General features: G+C 57.8%; 1 protein-coding gene across 1 annotated transcript in view; it reads left to right on the top strand.

The window, feature by feature from the left end:
- DPYSL4 (dihydropyrimidinase like 4) overlaps positions 1-16,683 on the top strand; it is a 70,447-nt gene that overhangs the window by 22,003 nt on the left and 31,761 nt on the right. Inside the window, exons 3-11 of the mRNA XM_056794877.1 lie at positions 421-605; positions 1,595-1,759; positions 2,968-3,029; positions 3,131-3,211; positions 7,126-7,194; positions 8,338-8,458; positions 13,160-13,316; positions 13,659-13,800; positions 15,442-15,612. Of these exons, the coding sequence (XP_056650855.1) occupies positions 421-605; positions 1,595-1,759; positions 2,968-3,029; positions 3,131-3,211; positions 7,126-7,194; positions 8,338-8,458; positions 13,160-13,316; positions 13,659-13,800; positions 15,442-15,612 (1,153 nt within the window). The remainder of the gene's footprint in view (positions 1-420; positions 606-1,594; positions 1,760-2,967; positions 3,030-3,130; positions 3,212-7,125; positions 7,195-8,337; positions 8,459-13,159; positions 13,317-13,658; positions 13,801-15,441; positions 15,613-16,683) is intronic.

The raw sequence follows: 16,683 nt of genomic DNA, 5'->3' as shown, positions 1-16,683 counted from the left end.
GGGAGGGAGAGAGGAAGTGGAGAGGAGGAGTTGGAGGAGGATGGTGGGGAGGAGGAGGTGGATGAGGAGGAGGGAGAGTAGGGAGAGGGTGGAGGAGGGAGGAGGGAGAGGAGGAGAGGAAGTGGAGGATGGAGGAGGAGGAGGAGGAGGATGGAGGAGGAGGAGGAGAGAGGAGAGGAGGAGGAGGAGGAGGAGGGAGAGAAGGAAGTGGAAGAGGAGGAGGAGGAGGAGGGAGAAAAGGAGAAGGAGGTATCTAATGGTTTCTGGGGGCCAGTGACCAGCTAGCATGCTCAGCCTCCTGGGTCCTCATAAGGTTCCCTCCCATAATCCAGGAGTCCACACACACCACCGCCGCCATCCCTGGGGTCCCCGCGTGGCTGGCCCTTTATAACTTGAAATGTTGGTACGTTTTCTTCTCAGACAAATTGGAGAAAACCTCGTTGTTCCTGGTGGCATCAAGATCATCGATGCCTACGGTCTGATGGTGCTGCCAGGCGGCATAGACGTCCACACGCGGCTGCAGGTTTCTGTCATGGGAATGAGCTCTGCCGACGACTTCCACCAAGGCACCAGGGCGGCCTTAGCCGGAGGGACCACCATGATCTGTAAGTGTTAAGCCCGGGCTCGGACTCCCCCTTGGGGTGGCGCTCAGCTCCTCCGGCCCTCCCAGAGCTCCAGCGCTGCCTCTGTCCGTCTCTCTAGGCCCCGGTCCCTGCACTGTCAGGCTCTCATTCCTCCCTCCGGCTGCCCAAGCATCCCTCTAAGCACGGTCCGGCCGTAGGCTGGCCGGGAGCCTCTCTGGCCCACACGAGGTCTTGGGCTCCTCTGCAGGGAGTCAGGAAGGCGCACAGAGCCATCCCCGGCTCGGGTCCAGCTGCTCCAGAGTTAGGGCTGGCTGCTGCCGGCTCCTCTGCCCCCTCGCTGGTCTGCCCGCCGGCTGCTCACCCTCTGCGGCCCCCCCGGGCCCCAGAAGCGCCCCAGCCACAGAGAGGAGCTGGGCAGGGGAAGGGGACCGAGCCTGTGGCCTGCTCTGAAACCCAGGCTTTGGGGGGGCTCTTGGCTCGGCACAAACTCCGGAGCCTCTCTCCGTGGGCCTGGCAGGCAGACCTGGGAAAATAGGGCAGGGGTGGGGAGGAAATTGGGAAAAGAAAACTGGGGGAGCATCTCCTGGCGCCCCTCCTGCCCAGGACAGTGAGCCGTCTGCTCTCCGGAGAGACGGACGGGAGCGATCATTAGTCATTCTGTGGACGAGACCCCAGATGGGGAAGAGAAGAGACTGAAGCTCTTGGGGCTCAGCGCGTCCCTCCGGGCACTCTCCATCCGGTCTCTGTCTGCGATGGGCACTCGCGGCTGCCCATCACACCACGTGCCGTCCCTGTGTGGGTTCTGGTTCTGCCCATCTCTCATTGCCTCAGTTCACGGGAGCTCTCCGGCTCGTAGCCAGGACTGCCCATCCCTCCACGCGCCAGCTTGTTCAGCTGCTGCCCGACGGCTGGGCATCCCCTCTCTGCGGTCCTTTGCCCAGCAGGCCCCGGCGGGGCTTCTTTGGGTGCCGGCCCGGGACGCTGACAGCCCGTGTCGTTGCCTCTTGCAGTGGACCACGTGCTGCCCGAGCCTGGCGTGAACCTGCTGGCGGCCTACGACCAGTGGCGGGAAGCCGCAGACAGCAAGGCGTGCTGCGATTACTCCTTGCACGTTGACATCACTCGCTGGCACGAGAGCCTCAAGGAGGAGCTGGAGGCCTTGGTGAAGGACAGAGGTAAGGCGGCATGGACGGAGGGTGGGCCACATCCCAGGAGCTGTCCAGCCCGTCAGCCCCAGGCTGCCAGGAAGTGGAGGATCCAGGGCCCTCCGGGTCGGGTCGCAGAACCAACACTGTTGGAACCTGCAGGCCCAGCAGGAGGCTCAGCCGGACGCAGTGCCGGGAACGTTGGCCGCCGTGATCGTGGCCCGGCTAAGAGGCGCCCCCGGAGGAGGGGGGACGGCCGTCCAGTGGGCCTCCCTGCTGTTCCCGTGGCACTCAGCATCCTCGCACTCTCCCGGTCACCAGTGCCCAGCCCAGGGAGTGCTGCCCAGGGGCGCCCCGAGCGAGTGCACATCAGTCCCTTCGGCCTCGTTCTGCCCAGCACAATGTCCTGGAGGAAGCCCAGGGCTGGGGGAGGAGGACATCTTCCGGGAGATGCCGGGGGGCCCACCAGGAGCCCTTCTCTGGGCTCAGGTCCTGAGAGGAGATGCAAAGCTCTTACCTGGGAGGGGAAATACAGGGTGGCTTTACCCTTCCGGAGCACCCGGCGCCAATGGCTTGGATCAGGGCAGGAATGAGGGGCTTCTCCTCCTGCAAAAGCCACAGCGATGCTCCTCTGGCTGCCAGTGAGTGTCAAAGGGGGAGCCAGCCTTCCACCGCATCGGGCTGGGGCTCAGGGGGAGACCCTGCGGCCTGGAGAACCTGGGAAGTGGGAGAAGGAGGCTGGATGATCCCGAGGGAATATGACTCAGCCCCAGCCCAGATTTCACAGGGTTCATGATTGGGGAAATGGCTATCCCCAAGACCTCCTGCTCTGGTCATTGCCCCTACTCGGGGGTGGCGCGGGCAGAGCCCCTGTGGGGGAAACAGACAGAGGAGCCTCACTCTGCCCAGGCGCAGAGGGCACAGGACACGTCTGGGTCGGATCTCCGAAAATACTCCCCAAAGCGTTAGAGCTGTCCGAATGGGGAGCCTCCAAGGCTGTGGGGCCCCGGGCGGGCGCTCCGAAGGACTTCCAGCAAAGGTTTCGTGACCGCTTGTCTGGCACGGTGAGGAGACGCTCGCTTGAGGCTTGGGCGGACGCCCTCCGAGCTCTTTTCCTGCCACGAGGCTCTGTCCGGCCCAGCTCCTGTGGACAGGAAGTCGAGCAGATGGCCCAGCGCTAGCTGCCCCTTGACTTGCCCACAGCATGAGTGACGGCTCGTTCTTTGTGTCGTTCCCAGGTGTGAACTCCTTCCAAGTGTTCATGTCCTATAAAGACAGATACCAGTGCACGGACGGCCAGGTAAGCCCCGCTCAGAGCCTAGCTAGGCAAGGAAGGGGCGGGCGCGGGCCAGACCCTCATGCCTGCGGCTAGCCTGGCTCCTTTTCTGTCCCCCTTCCCAGATGTACGAGATCTTCAGCATTATCCGCGAGCTGGGCGCCATCGCACAAGTCCACGCTGAAAACGGAGATATCATCGAGGAGGTATTCCTCTCCCTTACAGGGATGTCCCGGCCAAGAGGTGCCAGTGATGGCTGGCTTGACTGATTAAGGACAAAACACAAGATCTGTGTGTGAGAGGGAGAGAGACAGAGAGAGTCAGAGACAGAGAGAGACAGAGAGGGAGACAGAGAGAGAGACAGAGAGAGACAGAGAGGGAGAGACAGACAGAGAGAGAGACAGAGAGAGAGACAGAGAGAGACAGAGAGACAGACAGAGAGAGAGACAGAGACAGAGACAGAGAGAGAGACAGAGAGAGGGAGAAAGACAGACAGAGGGAGACAGAGACAGAGAGAGACAGAGAGAGGCAGAGAGAGACAGAGAGAGAGACAGAGAGACAGACAGAGAGAGAGAATGTGTGTGTGTTCACAACACAAAACAATCTCTAGCTCTCCATTTATGGTGGTGTCAGACATCTCTGGCTCCTAATCTTCTTCCTCAAGAACCTCACAATCAGAAGCTCAAGCAGAGAGCCACCCCTTCCACTTGACTGAAGGTTGAGGCCATCCAACTGGGGCCCCCTCCACTCCCCTTTCCCCATCTCAGAGTCTGCCCTATATCCAGGGAAGCCGATCAAACCTCTCCATGTGGGCCCTCCCAGCCCCTTCACCCTCGTCCTGGCCTTCCCATGTCTATTGCCCCGTTTGTTCATCCCTGCCGGATCCTGAGCGTGCAGGAGCCCATTCCCGCGGCGCCTCCGTTAGCTCCTTGTCCACTCATCCAGACGACCCTCTCTCTCCTCTTTCACACTTCTTGGTTGTCCCATTCTGTCCGTCTCCACTCTGTGCCCCAGCCACTACTTACCTCACCCCTTTTAGCTGGCAGCCCTGCAATAAGGCGCTCTCTTCAAAGTTCCTCGTGATGTCCTGATGGCCGGATTGAATGGTCTTTGCTCAGTCCTCGTCCCACTGGATGGCACCTTGGACCGCTCTCTCCCTCTCTATATTCTCTCCCCAAGTGGTTTCCTTGGTCCGACTGCTTCCTCCAGATCCTCAGCCATCAGGCCAGCCCTTCCCCAGCTCCTTCCCTCCTTTATCTACTGCCTCACTTAAGTAGAATGGGGGCTCCTTGAGGGCAGGAACTCTGGCTTTTCTTTTGGTGTCCCCAGCTCTTGGCATACTGATAGATGCTTGACACTTATGTAGTAAACGCTTAATAACAAATAGAGGCAACTAGTAACAAGTAAAGATGCAGCTAGGGGGTGCCATAGTGCACAAAATGCTCTCCTGGAGTCCAGAAGACTTGAGTTCAAGTCCACAGACATACCGCCACCCCCCCACCCCCACATTCACTAGCTATGTGACTACCTAGGGCAAGTCACTTAATCCTAGATGCCTTAGTTTCCTCATTTGTAAAATGGGTTGGAAAAGGAAATGGCAAACCCCTCCAGTGTCTTTGCCAAGAGAATCCCAAATGGGGTCACAAAAAAGTAAAGTTAGACACAACTACACAACAAAACCAAGAGGTGTTCTAACCTTCTTGGCACTGATCTAGAATCCAGGAGGTGTTCTAACCTTCCTTGGGATTGATCTAGAACCCCAGATGTGTATCTAACCCTCCCTGAAGCTGCTCTAAAAACTCCAGGTGTTCTAAACCTCTCTGGCACTTATCTAGAATCCAGGAGGTGTTTGAACCTTCTTTGAGACTAATCTCAAAACCAGGAGGTGATCTAACCCTTCCAGGGACTGCTCTGGGACCATGGACAGCACCAAATCTCTGCAAGGCACTAATACCCAGAACATCCCCCAGCACTGCCTGCCCCCTTTCAGGCATCATCTAACTCATGTTCTGCTATTCTCTGGGCCTGTCCAGGATGATGGGCAGCGCTCTGAACCCAGAAGAATAGGAACAGAGCAGCTGTTAGTAATACTAGAACCCCTCCCTGAAATCTCTCTCTCTCTCTCTTTTTCTCTCTCTCTCCATCTCTCTCTCTGTGTCTCTCTGTCTCTCTGCCTCTCTCTCCATCTCTCTCTCTCTGTCTCTCTGCCTCTCTCTTCATCTCTCTCTCTGCCTCTCTCCCTCTCTCCATCTATCTCTCTCTGTCTCTGTCTCTCTCTTTGTCTCTCTGTCTCCTCTCTCTGTCTCTCTGTCTCTCTATCTATCTCTCTCTCTCTCTCTCTCTCTCTCTCTATCTATCTATCTATCTGTCTGTCTGTCTGTCTGTCTGTCTGTCTGTCTCTGTCTGTCTGTCTCTGTCTCTGTCTCTGTCTCTGTCTCTCTCTCTCTCTCTCTCTCTCTCTCTCTCTCTCTCTCTCTCTCTCGCTCTCGCTCTCGTGTTCTCCAAGCACCCCAGTTTAGATGGAACACTCTCTGGAGCCTGACATTAGAGGGCTGGTCTTGGAGTCCAGAAGACCTGAGTTCAAGTTTGCCCTCGGACACTTACTTCTTGTGTCACTTTTGACAAGTCGCTTTGCCTCGGGCTGCGTTTGCTTCTCAGGGTGTAAGATGAGGAAGCTGGAGTCCACAGCTCTCTGGGTTTTAGAGCAGCTCCAAGGCGGGGTAGAACACCTCCTCTGGGGGTTGGGCCTCCAGTGGAGCAGGCAGTGTGTGTGCATCTCTTCTGCCCCAGACAATCTCCTTTGGTGGCAAAGGAGAACTCGGTTTTCAGCTCAGATGGCCCCAGTTGGGAGCTCTGCATCATGGTGGCTCAGCTGCCAGGGCACAGACAAAGAGCAAGTGCCACCCTTGCCAACAACTGGAGGCCACCATATTCTTAACTGCTTATAGCCAGGTGAAACACTGCTTGTGGCCCCTGGAGCTCTGGGAAGAGAAATTGTAGAAGGTATGGCAGATGGGATCTGACTACCAGGCCCAGGATGCAGTGGAAAGAGCAGCCGACTTGGAAGCCAAAGACCTGGGTTCCAGTCCTCTCTCTGATTCGCCCTGGCTGTGAAGTCACTTCAGGTCTCAAGCGAGCACTAATGAGCTTTGGGCCACTTCCTGCATCGTTGGTGCTCCGTATCTGGCTCACTTGCAGGTCTAGGGCACGAGCACACAGGGTTGAGTCTGAAATCCCGAGCCTGCGTCCTGGCTCTTCTGGAGGCACTCGAGGCCTCAGTGGCTCCACCGTGGCAGTGCCCGGAGCCCTGCCCTCCTCCTTTGCCTGCCTGCCTGGCAGGAGCCCAAAGAGCGGCTCACCTTTGTCAGAGCACAACCTGTCGACGGGTGCAATCAGACCCCAGCAGCAGGACTTGCTAGTCTTGTCCTCGTAGCCTCTGATACCCCCCAAAGGCCATTCTTACAACGCCCTCCTCTGGACTGCAGTATTCAGGCCTGGGAGGAATGTGAAAGACCACCCTGCCCAACTCTGTTCCCATTTTCCAGATGAACAAAGGGATTCCCCAGAGCAATGAAGTGACTGCTGAGTCACTGAGCTCGCAGAGAGCCAAGTCATGACTTGAACCCAGGCCCCCTTCTGCCTCCAGCCCCAGCGCTTTCTCAACTACTCCTCTGAATTCTCATTTCTCCTCGTGCCTAGTCCACACTCCTGTCTATGTCCAGAATGAATTCAAGGCGGTTTAGAAAGTGGAGCCCAGAGTGCAACAAGAGCATCACACGTAAGGCAGGACGAAAGGAACCGAAGGGCTATCCCAGGAGCCTGGGGGCGCCCGTGACGGTGGCCGCTGGGGGTTCTGAAGTTTTCCGTGATTATAAAGACCCCCCATGATCCAGCGTTCCCCGAGGCCTGTCTATTCTACGCTTCTTTGTCATCCGGGCTCCCCAGTGTCCTTTGTAGGGCTCTAAGCCTATTGGCAAGAGACAGAAATGCTCCAAGGGCTGTGCCGAGGAGCAGCTCGGTGCAGGCATTGCGCTCTCTGGAGCCCGGACCCTGCCCACAGATGTCAAATGAGCCAACACTGCAGAGACCAAACTCAGCGTCTTCTTTCTTGCTGATTTAGGAGCAAAAGCGATTGCTGGAACTCGGGATCACTGGACCAGAGGGCCACGTGCTCAGCCACCCTGAGGAGGTAAGAGGTCCTTTCCTGGCCCTGCCGGCTCAATGGCTCTCTCTGCAGGAGCTCCTTCCCTCAGGACTCTGGCACTCGCCTCCTTTCTTTAATCGCACGTGAGGCTGGCATTTGGGCACATCTCTAGAGCCTCCATCCACAAACCCCACCTTCCAGATTTTCCTCTTTCCAGCCCCTGGCTGCCTAGGGTGGGCTGACTTGGGGCCAAGCCAGGAGTCACGCTTTTCCCCTTCCTCATCCCGAGGGGGAGCCTACTTGGAGCAACTGTGATCAAGGGCTACATATACCAGGGTGCCTCAGCCTCTCCCTATTACCGGGCTCCAGGATCAATTCTGTGACAGAGCCCTGACATATAGTCTGACTCCTGAGGCTTTGGCACCTGGGGATGCTGCTGCTTAAGCATGGTCTAGTGGAAAGGACATTGTATATGCGAGCCAAAGCTCTGGGTTCCAGTCTTGTCTCTGATCCATACTTACTGTGGAGTGGGGGTGGGAGAAGAGACAAAACCCTTCCCATCCTGCCTTATCCCAGCCAAGCAGCCAGAGTGATCCAACATTTCCCTCTCACTGAAATCCCCAAAGGGTGGAGGAGGATTAGTTTGCAAAGAACTAGTCAAGTCGGAGGGTCCTGGAACTTGCACTTTCTCCCTCTGTCTGTCTCTGTCTCTCTGCCTCTGTCCCTCTGTCTCTCTGTCCCCTTGTCTCTGTGTGCATCTTTGACTCTGTCTTTCTGTCTGTGTCTCTGTCTCTGTCCCTCTGCCCCCTTGTCTCTGTGTGTCTTTGTCTCTGTCTTTCTATCTGTGTCTCTGTATCTCTGTCTCTGTCCCCTTGTCTCTGTGTGTCTTTGTCTCTGTCTTTCTGTGTCTGTGTGTCTTTGTCTCTGTCTCTGTCCCTCTGTCTCTCTGTCCTCTTGCCTCTGTGTCTTTGTCTCTGTCTTTCTATCTGTGTCTCTGTATCTCTGTCTCTGTCCCCTTGTCTCTGTGTGTCTTTGTCTCTGTCTTTCTGTGTCTGTGTGTCTGTGTCTCTGTCTCTGTCCCTCTGTCTCTCTGTCCCCTTGCCTCTGTGTGTGTCTTTGTCTCTGTCTTTCTGTCTGTGTCTCTGTGTCTGTGTCTCTCATTTGTGACCATCTCCTTCCTTTGGCCAGGTGGAGGCAGAGGCTGTGTACCGGGCAATCACTATTGCCAAACAGGCCAACTGCCCCCTCTATGTCACCAAAGTGATGAGCAGAGGAGCAGCAGACACGATAGCTCACGCTAGGCGCAAAGGTAAGGGCGAAGGCCCCTTTGGTCTGTCAGGTGTCCACAGAGACCACGGGCCAAATAATCAGCAGCAGCTCATCACCCCAAAGGACAGCATCTCCAGCCTAATCTCTTCTCCAAGCCTAGTGGACATTCATCCTATTGAAATGAACTCAGAGTAATCCATCCACCCACCCATCCATCCATTCGTCCACCCATCCATCCATTCGTCCATCCATCCATTCGTCCATCCATCCATCCATCCACCCACCCACCCATCCACCCATCCATCCATCCTTCCATCCATCCATCCATCGATTGATTCAGCCTTTTCTACATTCTGGGCATTAGTCTAAGGGATGGGCACACAAGAAGAGGCAAGTGCCGATTCCTGCCCCCAAGGAGCTTCCTCTCTAACGGAGAAGACAACTTGCAAACAAATACAGACGAAACAAGCTCTAGCAAGGACAAAGAGGAACTGATTAATAGAGGGAGAAGACACAGGTTGAGAAGAGGTTGGCAAAGGCTTCCTGTAGAAGCTGAGGCTTTTGTGAAAATGGAAAGGAATCCAGAGAGCATTCTAGGTAGGGGAGAGCCAGACAGAGAGGTCACAGCTGAGAGCTAGGAGTTTTCTCCTTCATGGAGATGCCAACAGGCTAGTGTCACTGGATCAAAGGGCATGATGGAAAAGGCCCAGCAAGAGTGAAGGGCCCAGGCATGAAGGGATTTCAGTGCCAAGCATTTTGTTTTTGCTCCTGGAGGGGATAGGGAGTCACTAGAGTTCATTGAGTAGGGGAGGGTGACATGATTGGATCATGGAGTAGTCCAGTAGTACAGTGGAGAGAGTGCTGGGCTTGTGTTCAAATCCAGCCTCAGACACTTATTAGCTGTGTGATCCTGGACAAGTCATTTCACTCTGTTAGCCTCAGTTCCTCATGTGCAAAATGAGCTGGAAAAGGAATAGCAAAGCCCGGCCAAAAACATCTCTGCCAATTCAATCCCAAATGCAGTCAAGAAGAGTTGGATGGGACTGAAACAACTGAAACATGATGAATAATTGGGTCTGCACTTTAAGAATGTATGGGGTGCTCAGGGAGGGGTAGTATCTCTGGTATGGAGGGCTTGTCATGCCCTCCTAGGGCAGCCCTCCAGTCTCTGACCCCCACCTGACACCCAGCTCTCATGTGTGGCTCCCAGTAGCTGCTAGCATGCGGCAGCGGCCACACCCCGAGCAATGGCTTCGACAGGCCGGCCAAACCTTGTGAGGGTAGCCATCGGGTCATCGTAGACCCCTGGTGAACCAGGGCCTTCCTTGCTTGTCCAGCATGTGAAGACTGCTTCGGCCGAACAGACAGAAAAAACCAATAAGAAGGTTCAACGGCTGAGAGGGCGACTCAGCAAGGCACTGTGGAGTGCTCAGGGCATGTTGGGGCACAAAGGACAACACGGCCACCCAATGCAGCTGAGGAAGTCTCCAGGTGTAACGACTTTTCATGCCACTGGACCCAGGCTTCCAACGCCGAGAGAGGGGGACTGTCTCTGTGCATCGACTTTTCCACTTAAATCTCCTTCACACACAAGTGTTTTTGTGCACTCTCATCTACATCACAGACGAAAGCGCACAAAGACAATCGTCATCCTCGATTACTGAGAGACGACTGCTACTACTTTAAGAAGATTGACTGGAGGGTGGGTTGGGGTGGACAGGAGCAGCCTATTACAGCAGTCAACCAGGAGGTGATTAGGGTCCACACCAAGGTGGGGGGAGCGTCTGAGGAGAGAGAAGGGCATATTGCAGAGATGTTGGATCTGAGAGAGAGCGAGGAATCTGGGGGTCCCCTAGGGCGAGAGCCTGAATGCCTAGAAGGACGGTGGCTCCCTCTACCATCATGGGGAAGATGGGGACGGGGAGGGTTTGGGGGAAGACGAGGAGTTCTGTTTGGGGTGTAGGAAGCTGAAGATGTCTGCTGGCCACCCAGATCGAGATGTCTGAAAGGCAGCTGGAGATGTGAGCCTGAAGGGCAGGAGGGAGCTTGGGGCAGAAGCCAGTCCATGGGAGCTCATGAGATCCCCGAGTCAAATAATACATGAGGAGAGAAGAACCCAGAGGGACATCAGTGGGAAGAGGCCATGAGGCGGAAGAGCCAGCGAAGGAGACAGAGGAAGAGGGAAGAAGGGGCTGCGGATTGGGCTGAATTAGAGGGAGGAGAACAACACAGAGAATTTATCCTGGTTTTCTCAGAGCCCTTTGAAGCCAGCTTATTCCCAAACCTCATTTTACGGAATAGGAAACTGAGGCCCAGTGAAATTATTTCCCCAAAGTCCCAAGGTAGTAAGTGGCAGAGCCAGGATTCAAACCCGGCCCTCTGGCTCCAAGTCCAGCTCCCTTTGTGTTGTCCCTTCTTTACAAGGCGTTGGAGTTTCTGAGCAGCAGAGTAAGAAAACAGTCCAGGAGAGCTTTAAGAGGAACTCCCAAAGCTCTAAACTCCTCAGCCATGCTCACCCAAGGATCCTTCCTGTGCCACCCAATAAGTGGCCACAGTCTTTGATTGAGGACCCTCGTGAGGGGGGAGCCGTTGATTCCCGGTGAGCCCTTCTTCCACTTTAGGACAACCCTAATGGCCAAGGAGTTTGTGTTTATGGAAAGCACAGAGCCTCTGCCCAGTGGTCCTGGTCTGCTCCTTTGCCCACTAGACAGTGGAAGGCAGTGTCCTGTGGCCCGGGATCGTGGCCAGGAAAAGCCCCCAAATGGATGAAGGGCAAACTAAGAAAGCCGTCCTTCGCCGCCCCGAGATCATTCTCCCTGGCAGACATGGGGTGGGCAGGGACTTTCTCTACCAGAGCCCTCCTCCTGCTGTGCACTCCTGCCAGAGCTTAGGGCTTCTCTGGGCCTCCGGGCCTCCAGAAGAGGCTCCGAATGCAGCCCAGCATGGTGTCCTCCCTGACTATGTGGCCAGCCTTGGCGCAATCCAAGCTTGAACTTGGCGGAGGTTGTTTCAGCCTGGCACCCCAGGCCTTCGGTCATTCTCTAAACAGGCTCCACCTTCCCTGAGTGTGGAAGAGCTCCCTGCTGGCCGGCGCCCTTGCTTCGGCTTCCACTGCCTCTTCTCCGAGCTCTGCCCTCTTCTTGGCCACTCGAGGGTTTCTCCTGGGGGCCTGAGCAGGCCGTTCCCGAGAGCTCCGTTCTCTTCAGAGTGGCCATCGCAGGCCCAACCTGTCTCTTCTCCAAACCTTTGGCAGCCACTTGCCCAACTTTGCACTTCTCTCTCCTGGCGCTTCCTGTTTAGTTTATCAGGTACTGTGCTAAGTGCCTCCCTGCCCTCAAGGAGCTTCCATTCTAAGGGGGAGCCAACCCACAGGAAGAGGCAGGAGAGTCTGGTGAGTGGAGACACCAGGTGGTACCTGGCCCAGGGAGGAGCCAAGAGTCGGTGCAGCCTAGAGGGAGTTTGGTGCTCCACCTCCAGCCCTGCAGGAAGAAGAGACTGGAGGCTGATGGAGAGGAGGAGGAGTCTGGGCCCCAGGGGTGAGGTTAGAGGTGCCCGGCCGGTGGCGAGTGCGAATGGTGCTGCCCATCCTCCAGGGATCACTGGCCTAGTCACCCGCAGCAGTGAGAGGCGAGGCTGGCTTGAGGCTGGTGATGTTTTCTGAACTCATCTATTTCCTGCCCGCCTGCCCAGGAGCTCTCCAGTGTGAGTCCACTCTTCATGGCCGCTCAGTGCGCTTCTCCTTTCTCATCAAGCCTCGTTCTTGTTTGGTTGCCACTCCTTGGACTGGTGCTCAGCCACACGCTAAGGTCTATCCCCCCGTGGCTCCCCAAGGCTCAGCCACATCGCATGCCTCGCTTGGGCTCTGCTACATCTTGTGTGTTGTTCCTACTTGGCATGTTTATTTGAAGACATCCCTGGGTTTAGGATGCTTTCCTAGAAGAGAGGCTGGACTCCAATGGAATGGGGGTCCCAGGTGACTGGTCGAGTGAAGGGCGGCTCCCTGTGGCCCTTCCCCGACGTCTAGAGAGGAGTCAAAGGTGTGAGAGTACAAATGAAAACTGGCCAAGCAGCCCTAAGGGGCACCTCTGAGGAGGGAAGCAAAGCTCTCCAGAGGTCCGTGAAGGAGGAGACACTTGATGCCGCCTCACACCTACCAGGCGGCCACGGAAGAGAGCAAGAGACGCAGGAACTGGGACACACATGCTGTCGGTGGGACCAAGGCAGCCCTTCTGGAGAGCTCGGGCCAGGCTCAAAGAGCCACGGTACCACATACGTGTCCTCTGACCAGCAATCCTGCCCGGGCGGCGGCACCCTCAGAGCTCCCGGAGAGGGGGGCCCCCGCCTAGACCAGAATCCTCTGGGCGGCTCTTTTAGGGGTGGCCAAACATGGAAGACTGAGAACGTGGGGAGACTCCAACCAGGGTGAGCTCAGAAAAACCTGGAGAGACTCCCGTGAAGGGAGCATCGCGTGCAGTAGCAGAAGGATTCTGTGATGGTCCACTGGGAAGGGCCAAGCCACCCGGGGAATCCCCAGCGACTCCTGACCACAGTGCTGTCCAAGGTGGAGGGCGATGAGCATCACAGCCGCATTTCTGTCTGAGCAGGGCGGGGCTGTGGCACTCATCAACAGGGGAGGGGCAGGGGACGGGGAGGGAGGCACACTTCGAAAATGGCGACTAAACCCGAACTAAGAAAGGAAGCTTTGCCTGGCCCTGAAGGGAGGGTTCCTGCCTCCTTCTAGGGACCGTTGTGTACGGGGAGCCCCTCGCGGCCAGCCTGGGCACGGACGGCTCGCACTACTGGAGCAAGAACTGGGCCAAAGCTGCCGCCTTTGTCGCCTCGCCCCCGATAAGCCCAGACCCGACGACGCCCGACCATCTCTCCTCCCTGCTCGCCAGGTAAGCGTTGGGTGGGCGCTCCACTGCATGTGTTCCCTGGAGATTTGGGGTGCTCGTGCGCCCTCTCGTGGAGGTGGCTGGGGCCTGGGCAGGCGGTGGGGGAGCTGGCAGTGACCGGAAGGAGAGGAGCTCACCCAGGGACCAGGACTCCCAGGCTTGCCAGGGCGTGGCCCCTCCTCCGAGGCAGGAGGACCTGGCGGCGCCTGGTTGGAAAGGACTTGTCCAAGGTCCTTCCCGCAGTGCAGGGTGGCAGAGGCAAGGCTCGAGTTCAGAATCCTTCCTCGAGAGGCAAAGCCTTTGGGGAAGACCCCTGACCCTCTGGCATTCCTTCTTTGCCTCCAGCGGGGACCTGCAGGCGGTGGGCAGCGCCCACTGCACCTTTACCACGGCGCAGAAAGCCGTGGGCAAGGATAACTTCACGCTGATCCCCGAGGGCACCAATGGGATCGAAGAGAGGATGTCCATCGTGTGGGAGAAATGCGTGGTAGGTCGGGATCATCCCCAGGGCCCGCCCCTCCCATCCCTGCCGCTTCTAGACCCAGGCAGCCTTTCCAGTGGGAAGTCCCGGGTTCAGGTCTTGCCTCTTGACACAGACAGGATGGGTGAGCAAGAGCAAAGGGAGGATCTCTTGATGCCCTGGGCCAGCCCCCCTGGGAGAGGGACTATCCCACACGGAGATTCCCTACGCAGGTAGAGAAGGAAATTCATGTCCAGCGAGCCGAGCCGCTGGGCCTCCGGAGAAAGGAAGGAAGAGGGCGATTCTGAGCGAAATCAGCCCGGCCTCAGCCGGGGCCGCTGAAGGGCGTTTTCTCCCCCCCCCCAGACCATAAACAGCGCCCCAGAGGTGCCGGGTGCAGCCACGGCAACCCTTTTTCTGTAGCGTCACTGGGGAGGGATCTCCGCCCAAAGGCAAGGAAGCCCGTGGCTCTGGGCCCCTTCTCGGACTCCATCAGGCCTTCCTCGGGAGGCCCAGGCTGCTGAGAATAAAGCTCTCGGCCAAGGAATGGTCCTGTCCCGGTGGCTGTCCAGCGCCTTCTGACATCACCCTGCTCATGGCTTCTCCGTCTGGCCATTCCCCAGGGGAGGAACGTCCCCTCCATTCCCAGGCTTCGTACTCGCGGCCCTTTGCCCCTTTCCCAGCACCTCTTTGGGATCCTGGCCGAGTGGCCTATTGTGGGGCCAAAGGATCCGCGCAGCTCTGTGGCCCTCCGGGATGCCTGGGTCCAGGAAGAACTGCCCAGCGGTGCATTCGGGTCCCAATTTCCCCACAAAACGGACCCTTTTTAACCCTCCCCTTCCGTCTTGGAATCAATACTGGGCATTGGCTCCAAGGCAGAAGAGTGCTGAGGGCTAGGCAAGGGACTTGCCCAGGGTCACCCAGCTGGGAAGTGTGAGGCCAGATTGGAACCCAGGACCTCCCCTGTCTAGGCCTGGCTCTCCGTCCACTGAGCCACCCTGCTGCCCCCTAAAACGGACACTTGGAATGAGTCATTTGCCAGATAGACAAAGCCTCGCTGGAGCCCAATCCCAGAGAGGCAGCTGGGGGGCGGCCCAGATCCTTCGGGGATGGCCGGGGCTCCCCCTTTCCCCAGGGCGCTCCCAGAAAGCGGGTCCCCGCAGAGATGTCCGGCTCCCCACAGCTTCTCCCCCAGCCTCCGAGCGTGACGGGCAGGAGGGCCGGGCTGGCATCTCTGAGAGGGTTCCAGGCCGTGCACACGAGGCCAGCGCCACCTGTGCCACCCACGCTGCCAGTCTCTGTGGGCCTGTGGGGCATGTTGGCCCTGAAACGGTCTCGAGGCAGGTTTGGGGCAAGGAGAAGCCCAGGCTATCGACTAGAGCAGCTCAGAGCGCAGACAGGCAGCCCAAGAAAGGCGCGCCGAAGGGCTCCTCGCCGAGCCTCTGCCTGGCTCTCTAGTCAGGGAGGGCGAATGCCGGGGCGCCGTCCACCTGGCCGCCCCACCCCCATCCCGCCAGGTGCTCACGGCCTTCCCAAGGACAGAGCAAAGCCCGAAGGAGCAGACTAGAGCAGGAGCCCCGTCCTCCCCCCGCAGACTCGGACGTCCACGCGATGCCCCCCAGCCGGCCGCCACCTGCCTGTCTTTGACGTCCCCTGCTTGGCTTGTAGGCTTCGGGAAAGATGGACGAGAACGACTTTGTGGCTGTGACCAGCACGAACGCGGCCAAGATCTTCAATCTCTACCCCCGGAAGGGCCGGGTGGCCGTGGGCTCCGATGCAGACCTCGTCATCTGGAACCCCAAGGCCACCACCGTCATCTCCGCCAAGAGCCACCACCTGGTAAGGGGCTCCCCACGGGACGGGGGGCGGCCGAGGGCACCCCTGGGGTGCTGAGCCCTCTGCTCTGTGCCCCAGAGGCAGGGAGGGAGAATTCCAATGGGGGGCCGCTCTGTGCAGACACCCTTCGAGGCAGGGGCCAGACCTAGCCCCATTTCACAGACGAATAGACTGAGGCAAACACGAGTGGCCCACAATTACCCAGCTTCAAAGTATCTGAGGCTGGATGTGAACTTGGGTCTTCCTGACTTCAGGCACAGAGTTCTGGGCACTGTGCTGCCCCCTCGCTGCCTTAAGAACCTCCCTTTGAGGTAGGGTCACATCACTGGGAACGTTCTTCAGTGCTGAGAGCCCGGGTGATGAGCTGTCCTGCTGGAGGGGAGAAGCCCCCCCCCCAGAGAGCCCAGATGGGCCTGAGCCCCCGGCCCTGGCCCTCCACGGCTCTTTTCTTCCCCTGCCCCCAAAGCACAGAATGACCAAAGCTCTCCTTGATACAATTGTTGGCTCCCTCTCTCCCTCTCTCTCCATCTGTGTGTGTGTCTCTCTCTCCCTCTTCCTCTCTCTGTCTCTGTCTCTGTCTCTCTCTCGCTCTCTCGCTCTCTCTCTCTGTCTCTCTCTGTCTCTCTCTGTCTCTCTCTGTCTCTCTCTCTGTCTCTCTCTCTGTCTCTCTCTCTCTCTCTCTCTCCCTCTTCCTCTCTCTCTCCCTCTCTCTCTCCCTCTCTCCCTCTCTCTCTCCCTCTCTATCTCTGTGTGTGTGTGTCTCTCTCTGTCTCCCTCCCTCCCTCCCTCCCTCTCTCTCTGTCTCTCTCTCCCTCCCTCTCTCCCTCTCTATCTCTGTGTGTGTCTCTCTCTCCCTCTTCCTCCCTCCCTCCCTCCCTCTTCCTCCCTCCCTCCCTCCCTCTTCCTCCCTCCTTCCCTCCCTCCCTCTCTCTCCCTCCCTCCCTCCCTCCCTCCTTCCCTCCCTCTCTGTCTCTCTCTCTCCCTCCCTCTCCCCCCCCTCACTCTCTCTGTCTCAGTCTCAGTTTATACCCCAAAGAAGCTGAGCAGACCCTGGGCCCAGATGGGCCTCCCTCT

This window comes from Monodelphis domestica, chromosome 1, assembly GCF_027887165.1.
Source record: "Monodelphis domestica isolate mMonDom1 chromosome 1, mMonDom1.pri, whole genome shotgun sequence".
NCBI lineage: Eukaryota > Metazoa > Chordata > Mammalia > Didelphimorphia > Didelphidae > Monodelphis > Monodelphis domestica.
This window is presented reverse-complemented; position numbering and strand designations above follow the sequence as displayed.